This window comes from Phalaenopsis equestris, unplaced genomic scaffold (assembly GCF_001263595.1).
Source record: "Phalaenopsis equestris unplaced genomic scaffold, ASM126359v1 Scaffold000094, whole genome shotgun sequence".
NCBI lineage: Eukaryota > Viridiplantae > Streptophyta > Magnoliopsida > Asparagales > Orchidaceae > Phalaenopsis > Phalaenopsis equestris.
Genome location: NW_018164536.1, coordinates 5,822,518 through 5,833,036, shown reverse-complemented (window position 1 = coordinate 5,833,036; position 10,519 = coordinate 5,822,518). Strand labels below are relative to the sequence as shown.

Sequence of the window (10,519 nt, the reverse complement as noted above, 5' to 3'; positions counted from 1 at the left end):
CACACACACACACACACACACACACACACATACATACATACATCGATGCATGTTTCTAGAATGCATAAGAACAGCCACAGACACACACACACACACACACACACACACACACACACACACACACATCGATGCATGCATGCATACATACATACATGTATAAGCTTCAGTTGTTGGCATTTTGGATGTTATTTCCAACATGATTCTGATTCGTTTTGCTGCTTACATACATGTATAAGCTTCAGTTGTTGGCATTTTGGAATGTGGACATATAAATATAACTTTTTGTATAAGCTTCAGTTGTTGGCATTTTGGTTCATATTTCCATCATGATTTTGATTCCTTTTGCTGCTCTCAACTTCCCAACCCAGATTTAACAGCATTAGCTGAACATTTTTCCTAGCTTCAACTCTTGGCTACTTTGCATGGCTAGGTCTTGTTCTCTGCCCCTTCTATATTAAGTATGGGCATTAAAATATATACCGCTCAATTTCTATATATTTACATAAATAACACAACTTACTTTTATTTTTATATTTATATTACAAATCTTTCATATTACATGAAAATATCATTAATTTAGTTTTTAAAAGGTAAAATCGTATTTACATTCTTTGTCGATGTTTAATTCACTTCTCTCTTACGAAAGATTCCAAGGTGTGTTGCATGACGTCAAGATTGCATGAAATATGGAAGTTTTGTGTTCAAAAGTTGCCGAATATGTTAGACACCAATTCTTATTCATTACACATTATGTTGGCATTTTATTTACTTTTTTTTTTTTACTTGATTCTTATGCTTTAGGATATATTGATTTTGATCTGACCATAGATATTTCTATCTTGTGGACATATAAATATAACTGCAAGTTCACTGGTTCATCTTGGGCGTCCTTTCTACAGGGTGGTGAAATCTGCCTGCATGTTTGTTCATATGTACGTACAGTGTTAACAATTGCAAAGGAGAAGAAGAAAGAAAAAGTGGCTAGGGTTTCAATTGCATTAACCAAAGAACAACTTACAAGAGTAAAAGATATATATATATATATATATATAAGAAGACAAAACTACCCTTAAGTAGGGTAAAATAATAGACGTCTATAATGTCTAACATCCCCCCTCAAACTCACGATACATCAAGGGAAATGATCGAGTTTGCTAGTCAAAAAATAAAAGCGTTGAGTAGAATGCAATTTGGTAAACACGTCAGCAAGTTGCATGGAGGATGAAATATAGTGTAAATTAATGGTGCCATGTTGAAAATGATGGTGAGTGAAATGACAATCAATCTCAATATGTTTGGTGGGTTCATGGAAGATCGAGTTGCGGGCAATTTGAATAACACTCTTGTTATCACAGTACATAGGATGGGCTGGAGAGGGTGACACTCATATCATGAAGTAATCAGCACAACCAAATAATTTTTGCAGTGGTGGATGTCATGGCACGATACTCAGCTTCGGTAGAAGAGCGAGAGACAACTGCTTGCTTCTTACTCTTCCAAGAAATAAGAGAATCTCCTAGAAAAATATAAAATCTTGTGGTAGACTTGCGACTGGTGAAATCACAACCCCAATCAACATCTGAGTAGGCACGTAATTCCAAGAAATAAGATGTAGGAAAGAGAATACTCTGAAATTGAGTGCTCCGAAGATAACAAAGAATGCGAAGAACAGTTGCCCAATGAACTGTAGTAGGAGAAGCAACAAATTGACTAACAACATGCACAACATAAGCAATATCAGGTTTAGTGATGGTAAGATATACCAGGCTGCCAACAAGTGTACGATACAAGGTGAGATCAGATAATGGAACACCATCAGAAGAGGTATAATGAACATTGAGCTCAAGAGGAGTAGCAGTTGTTCGAGAATCAGAGAGACGAGCTTGTTCAAGGATGGTGCTAATATACTTAGATTGGGAAAGAAGATAACCTCTAGGAGAACGAGCTACTTCAATCCCCAAAAAATATCGAAGAGCACCCAAATCTTTCATCTCAAATTGTTGAGCTAATTGTAATTTCAACTATGCAATTCTATTGTTATCATCCCCTGTCATCAACATATAAAGAGAGTATGATATGACCATGAGAGATACTCTTGAGAAACAAGACAGTGTCATGTGAGTTAGAATGAAAACCAAGAGATGCAATCACAATAGAGAACTTTTCAAACCAAGCTCGAGGAGCTTGTTTAAGGCTGTAGAGAGTTTTCTTTAATTTACAAACTTCACCATGATTATGAGAGATGCCTGGTGGAGGCACCATGTAAACTTCCTCTTGAAGATTACCATTTAAGAATGCATTTTTCACATCCATTTGAGAGATATACCACCGATGAATGGATTCTACTGCAATAAGAGTACGAATAATAGTCATTTTGGCAACAGAAGCAAATGTTTATTCATAATCCAGACCATACTGTTGAAAAAGTCCTTTGGCAACAAAACGAGCTTTATATCGCTCAACTGACCCATCAGACTTGGTTTTGATCTTATGCACCCAACGCGAACCAATTGCACGTTTTCCTGGAGAAAGAGAGACAAGGTCCCAAGTATTTGTCTTTTTCAAAGCAAAAAGTTCTTCTGTCATAGCTTGTTGCCAAAGAGGATCAAGAACATCCTCTTGATAAGAGGAAGACTCAGACAAGTTATGAATGAAAGTTAAAAAGGAAGCAAAAGAAGTAGAATAAGTGGAGTAAACAAAATCTGGCAATTTAGTAGCTTACGATCACGTTGAGGGTAACGAGGAAGAGGAGGATCCACAATCACAGAAGGTTTTTCGGGAATAGTTGAGATAGGGGGAGCAACAGGATCTACAGAACTACCAATGTCAACCCTGCAAAGCTCAATATCAAAATTATTTGGATGATAAGTCACATGATGAGGTGCAATATCAATATCTGTATGAAAAGGATCAATTGATATAAGACCAGACTTTGAAAGACTATGAGAAGGAGGAATGGAGTAAAATGGTATATGCTCAAGAAATACAACATGACGTGAGACAAAAAAATTTTGAGTGACATGATCATAACAACGATATCCTTTATGACCATCACCATAACCAAGAAAAACACATATTGTTGAAACACATATTGCTGAAAGCGAAGATAATTTATTACGTTGTACATGAAGAAGAAGAACAAAGCAAGTAGAACAAAAAACTCTCAAAGCGGAATAATCAGGAGCGTGACCATATAATTTTTCAAAGGGAGACAAACCTGAAGTAATAGAAGATGGAATTCTTTTAATAATATAGACAACAGTAAGAATAGCTTCCCCTCAGAATTCACTTGGAATAGAGCCAGACAAAAGAAGAGAACGAGCATTTTAGCAACTCTATTTTATTCAGGAGTGTCAGTACAAGAAGTTTAAAGTAAAGTCCCATCAGAGGCAAGAAATTCAAAGAATTTAGTAGAGGTATATTCACTTTCTAGATCACATTGAAAACACTTAATAACAACATTATGTTGAGTTTTAACAAATGCACGAAATACATGATAAACATTAAAAAATTTAGAACGATTTTTCATAAGGTATATCCAATAATAACGAGTATAGTCATCAATGAATGAGACAATATCTAGATCCACCTTTGGTAAAAATAGGTGATGGACCCCATACATCAGAATGAACCAAATTAAAAGGCGCAACAGAAAGTGAAACACTTTTAGAAAAGGGTAAAGCAGAAAATTTAGCAAGTGTACAACCATACAACCACAACATTCAAAGATATCATGAGTTTTTAGCTCGCCCAAAAATCCTGTAGAAACTAAGTATTTTAGACGAGAAGAAGAGACATGTGCAAGACGAGTGTATCATAGATAAAAGTTAGAAGATGATGAACTCAAATGAAATGATGATAAGTTAACACTGGAAGCCGCAACATCTGGAACTCTTTAACTCATCCAAAATATAAAGTTCCCCTTGCCTACGACCTGTCCCAATCAACCTCCTAGATTGCAGATCCTGCACATAACAAGAGGTAGAAGAAAGTAAAACTGAGAAACCAAAATCACACAATTGACCAACAGAAATAAGATTCAAAGTAAGATTAGGGATATAGTAGACATTTGAAAGGGATAATTGTGATGTGCATATAGACCCAATGTCTGTTAATGGCATAGGAGTGCCATCAACTGTCATGACTGATACACATGATGCAAGACGTAAGGATACAAATAATGTAAAATCAGATGACATATGATGAGAGGATCCAGAGTCAAGAATCCAAATGGAAGAAAATATACCTGGTGAGCTGGAGGAAGACATACCTATATTTGAGAGGCAAACATGACATGTGGTTGGATGTCAAGAAACTTTTGAAACTGCTCAGCAAGTGCAGCTACTGTATGACCCGAAAAATATGCATGTCCAACACCTAAAGAGTCTGTCAGAGGAACAACTACTGCAACATTCGATGTTGGAGTTTTGAACATGTCCAACACCTAAAGAGTCTGTCAGAGGAACAACAACTGCAACATTCAATGTTGGAGTTTTTGAACTTGATTGAGTTGTTGTTGCTGCTGTGATTTGTTCAACAACTTTGTGCATTGAGTTTTCTAATGACCCTTTTGCTTATTTGTTGTTGCTGCTGTGATTTGTTCAACAACTTTGTTCATTGAGTTTTCTAATGACCCTTTTGCTTATAAAAGCTACATTCATCAAAACCAACATTTCTATGATATTTACTTTTATTATGAGTAGCTGTAAATACAGATGGATTAGGAGTGAGGAGAATCCCTTTCTCTGATTGAGACTTGAGTCGAATCTCTTCAGCTAATAACTCATTAACCACTGAGTCAACTGTTGGAAGAGGATTGCGATGTAAAATTGTTCCACAAAGCCGTTTAAAATCATATCGAAAAGCCATAAAAACTGAACCAAACGTTGTTCTTCTCTACGATCAGTATATGGTTTAAAAGCTCGTAATTCAACAGTTTCAGTAAGAGATAACTAATCCCAAAGGTTAGTCATGGCAGAATAAAATTCTTTGATGCTCATGTTGTTTTGTTGAAGAGCACAGATATCTATCTCTAATTGATATTGTTTTGCAAAATTTTTTGTGATATTGTTTTGCAAAATTTGACTGCACATATAATCTTTCCAAATGATTCCAAACTTCTTCGGCAGTTTCATATTTTGCTAATTGGACACTGATTGATTGTGAAACCGAATTATTGATCCAAGTGATTATTTTTGAATTGTTTGTTTTTCATACTTCTAACCTTTATTCATATTTTTCATCTTTTTCATCTATGGGTTTAACAGAGGTTCCAGAAACATAACCCCACATTCTTTTGTCTTTTAAAAAATTCTTCAGTGCATAACTCCAATATGAGTAATTTTGTCCATTCTATTGCACACTAATAGACTGAAAAGAGTCATCTTTTTCACCAGCCATTGCTACTATTATCAATAAAAAAAGAATGCAAGGAATGATCAAATACCAATAATAATGGATCACCTGAATAATTGCAGGAGAGTGCAGATAGATCATATCATATATCGGAGGAAATTGCAGAAATCAGGCGAGAGACAGTAAAAGAACTCAAGAAATCAGCTACGGAAGATGGGAGACGGAAATCCTTTGAAATGCTTTCTTAGATTTTTCGTCGATCTAGAAATCGGGCAGAAGCGAATGCGGGAGAGGAATCGAAGATTGGTAGCAGACAAGGAGGGTTTCGTCGAGATCGTAGAGATTGCACAGAAGGCCAGAGTTTCGCGGAGTTTAAGTTTCGATCGCACAGAAGGCTGGAGAGATCACAGTTTGCGATTGAGCGGATGAATGTGACGAACTGGGATCGCAGATCGCGTATGGACGAATGCGAAGAATCTGGAATCGCAGATCGCACATAAGGCCAAAGGCCGCAGCAAAGTCTTCGACAGCAGTTTCTATGGTACAATCCCTTACTCGATCCGAACTAGTTCTAATATCATGTTAACAATTGCAGAGGAGAAGAAGAAAGAAAAAGTGGCTAGGGTTTCAATTGCATTAACCAAAGAACAACTTACAAGAGTAAATGATACATACATATATATATATATATTATATAATAAATAAGAAGACAAAATTACTCTTTAAGTAGGGTAAAATAATAGACGTCTATAATATCTAACATACAGGACATTTACTTTCTACAACAGGGATGTGGACATATAAATATAACTTTTTGTATAAGCTTCATTTTTTGGCATTTTGGATCATATTTCCATCATGATTTTGATTCCTTTTGCTGCTCTCAACTTCCCAACCCAGATTTAACAGCATTAGCTGAACATTTTTCCTAGCTTCAACTCTTGGCTACTTTGCATGGCTAGGTCTTGTTCTCTGCCCCTTCTATATTAAGTATGGGCATTAAAATATATACCGCTCAATTTCTATATATTTACATAAATAACACAGCTTACTTTTATTTTTATATTTATATTACAAATCTTTCATATTACATGAAAATATCATTAATTTAGTTTTTAAAAGGTAAAATCGTATTTACATTCTTTATCGATGTTTAATTCACTTCTCTCTTACGAAAGATTCCAAGGTGTGTTGCATGACGTCAAGATTGCATGAAATATGGAAGTTTTGTGTTCAAAAGTTGCCGAATATGTTAGACACCAATTCTATCACTTGATATCAAAGCCACATTGTTAACTAATTCGACAAAAAAACAATTTTGAATGTTGGTTGTGCGGTCGGAGAAGTGGAATGTTTTGGCAAGAAAAAGTTGGAGTTGCTCATTTGAGAAGCTTGAGGCTGCTGAGGACCTGCTTGTCATAACCTGCGACGCCTTATTGTTAATGAGAGTGAGCGTGGTGTCAGTGCAACGATGATATTTTCCTGAACTTCATTTGCTTTTGTATTCATCGATGTTATTGGTGTGAAATCCCTTAAATAGAATGAAGCTGAACTTTGATTGAGACATCTTTTAGTGTAACATTTGGAGCATAAACTTTGACGTTAAGCTTGCTCATGCGGGAGCAATCTTGGGATATGTGACGTCTTAGGAAGTTGCACTAATATGACAAAATGGTGAGGTGCTAGCCCAAAGTAGAAATATCTCATAGGATGAGAATTTGAGCGGTATCAGAGTCTATCTTTATATTCAATTTCACTTGTCTTCTTAGTATTATGAAGAGAAGTCTTCTAATCATTGTTAAATGGTTACCTAGTATATTTTAATTTTGTTTAAATTTTAGTTGTTTAAAATGACTCCAAATATAAGAGGTGTTGTAGCCACTCGAATAACCAAATGCCATAGGGCCACTATAAAAGTCGTACATGTTATGAGGGTTCCATGCTCTCCTAATCGTCATCGTGTTGATCCTTGCGACAAAGCCAAAAAAATTTTCAAAGCGGGGGCACAACATATTTTTTTTCAATAATTTTCTCGACTATTTTCATCATGGTTTGAGAGCAACATCGTCGGTTAAAAAAATATTAAAATACATTGATATTAATTTGTAGTGGTTGACTAAAATTGATTAATCAAATTAAAATTAACAATAAAGATAAACATATTACATTTTTGTATAATTATTGTAAAATAAATGCTTTATTTTATGTTGAATCCTTTTATGATGTATGATCTTGTATAATCCGTGAACTCATGCAATTCGGGAGACCTTGTGAAAGAGATGAAAGGAAGCCGAGGAATTTTTAGAGATACAATGAGAGAGAGAGAGAGAGCTAGAGTCGGATCTTCTTTTTTTCTTCTCTCATTTTTACTTCATATTTTTACAACATAGAGTCTATGTGCCTACATGACGGTCTATGGAATGTATTAAAAAACTACGTTATAAGTTGTACGATACGGTGCCCGGGTAGACTTTTTTGTTGACAATATCTTTGGTATGAGAGCCAGGGGCCAATAAATGATCACAAACTTGATGTGGAGTGGAGTTTTCTTTCTTCTTCCTCGAAGAACCGTTGACCAAGCTGCATGATACAATTATGTAGTTATCAGCGAGCTTGAGAGGATGATTTGACTAGTACAAGCGAGCTTATAAGAAGTCAAAAAATATGAGTGAGCTCATCTTGATGAGCTCGCCTGAAGGTTTAAGCTTAGCGAGCCGGGTTGGAGGAACTCGCCTAAATGCTAACAAGCTTTGGTGATACATGAGGGGTCCTTTTAAGCTCCATGAAATTATGTAGCTTGTCACCTTTAAATATACAACTAACGAGTACAATGAACCTTATCATTTATGGTTTTGATCTATTAACCCCATTAGACCCATTTAGTATTTTGGCTTCTCTATTGCTTAAAGAAACACACTTTTGGATATACATACTCATAAGGAATGGTGTAATAGAATATGAGGAGTTCAAGACTTCCATGTTGAAGTAGTTGTGATGGTGTTGGTTCTTAGGATTGTTAATTAATAACTATCATTTTTTTTAAACAAGTATCACATGGGCATTTATAATGTCCGTCAATATATTGTTATATTATCACAAAAAAATAAATAATATTAGTGACATATTATCACTATAAATAAATAATATTAGTGACGATATAATTAATTTTATTGATTATAAGAAGAGTTTGTCACATCAACTTTTTTTGTGAAATTCAACATCCGGGCAAGTCCTTAGAAAGATTTGTGAGTCAGATGTTTCATCTTGTGCTCCACCTTTCATCCTTGTGAGTTTTCTGATATGTGTTATATATATATATATATATATATATATAGTCAAGAATTTAGTATCTTTTTTGATGAAATTAGTATCACCAAAAAAGGGGAGGGCAATTGATACGTCATTAACAAATTTTCATCATTTAACACGGATCTCGAGGCGTGACATGAATCTCGAGGTAATTTATTGAGCTTGAAATATTTTAATTTCAGCTAAAAATCATAAAAAATTTTGATTTCAACAAAGTTACAGTCAAACTGACCAGATTGGCGAGAAGAACACGATGACGCTAACTTTTACCAAAATTGAGTCAAATCAAACCGTTAAACCATATTTGAAGCTTTTGAGGACCAATTGAGAGGTCAAACAATTAAAAAATCTAACAGACTTATGGTCAAATTGAGTGTTTCGATAAGACAAAACCAAAGGCACATAAATGTCCATAGAACGTTGCCCGATCGATGGAACCTCTCCAGGGCATCTCTTTGAGTGGTGTGGATTCATTCTTTCTTTGTAGAGATTTCTCTCCTATAGTTTATAAATAGACCCATACACATTTCTTAATGTAGGATATGGACTGAGGCCTTGGCGTGAAGAAGGACCGAGAGAAGGAGCTGAAGCTAGTGTCGTTTATGCGCTGAAGATCTGACAAACGCTTCTAGTTTCTAGCTTCTACAACCACTAACCATTGTCATTCTTCACTTGCTTATCATCGTTGACCACCGCTCCTTGACCGTAATCGATCACCATCGCTCGCTGCCTGCTTTTTGCAATGAAACTTCATGCAGAACAACGACATTAGTCGTGGAATCTTGACATACATTGCAAGGTAATGAAGGACTGAATGATAGAGTGACACACCCCGAAGAAGGTCTAACGACGTCATCCTGAAGATGGAGTTGCGATGCACCCCAAAGACGCAGTTACGATGCACCCAAGTACAATGTAGCTCTCCACCACGACCTATGTGACCAACTACGAGCTATATGGCTTATAGTTTGTGCAACTCCCGATTCTGACCCTTACGACCTATGGATGCCGTCTCAACTCACCAATATATCCTACAAGACCAGCTATGACTAAGTGCCGTCTCAACTCACCAATATATCCTACAAGACCAACTATGACTAAGTGGCTCACAACTCACACAACTCCTAAGCTCTATGACATATGGATGTTATTACAACTAACTAATATGACATGCGTGACCAATTATGACCCATGTAATCCACAAATCACGTGACACTCGATTTTGACTCTTGCAATTTACAAATGTAATAACAACTCACCATTATGGTCTACATGTCTCATGGCTTGGCAACTCTCATCACCAGCCTCTGTGGCTTACAGATGTTATTGTAGTTCCCGAATTAAGGCTCGATGGCCTGCGAATGACATCACAACTCAAAAATACGGTCCACATGCCCATAACTCACACAACTCAAACTCTGCCTCTGTAACTGATACAAAAAAATATATGGATTTTAGACCTATATTTTATACTCATTTTTTTTGCTATTGCACTTTAATGGAAGATATTTGTATGTTTTCTTGCAGGTTGTTAAATTTTAGGACTTAAAACAAAAAGGATGAAATTTGGAGCAAAAATGATGAAGTTTATATTTGTTCAGCGCCGACGGCGCCAGAAGCATTGCCGACAACGCCGTTTGATAGAGAGGACGAATTAAATTGCGGGACACTGGCGCCGATGACGCTAGAATGGGCGCCGACGACGCCAATGTCGATTTCTAAAGATTTGACGAATTTGGACGCCTTTTGAAGAGTTTTTGGAGGAACCTATTGGAGAACCGACTCTAGGCTTTATTTGTGGCCGAATTTAATAAAAAAAGTGACTCTTCCTGCCATTTTATCCCCTCCATTCAAC

General features: G+C 36.1%; 2 protein-coding genes across 2 annotated transcripts in view; one reads left to right on the top strand and one right to left on the bottom strand.

Moving 5' to 3' along the window:
• The window catches only part of LOC110020186 (separase-like), a 28,872-nt gene extending 22,884 nt beyond the window's left edge, over positions 1 to 5,988 (top strand). Inside the window, exon 26 of the mRNA XM_020718192.1 lies at positions 5,478 to 5,988. The gene's annotated coding sequence lies outside the window, so the exon portion shown is untranslated. The remainder of the gene's footprint in view (positions 1 to 5,477) is intronic.
• On the bottom strand, positions 1,401 to 1,991 carry LOC110020185 (uncharacterized mitochondrial protein AtMg00810-like). The gene has a single exon (XM_020718191.1). The coding sequence runs from the start codon at positions 1,989 to 1,991 to the stop codon at positions 1,401 to 1,403; it is 591 nt and encodes a 196-aa protein (XP_020573850.1).
• Positions 5,989 to 10,519: the final 4,531 nt, after the last annotated feature.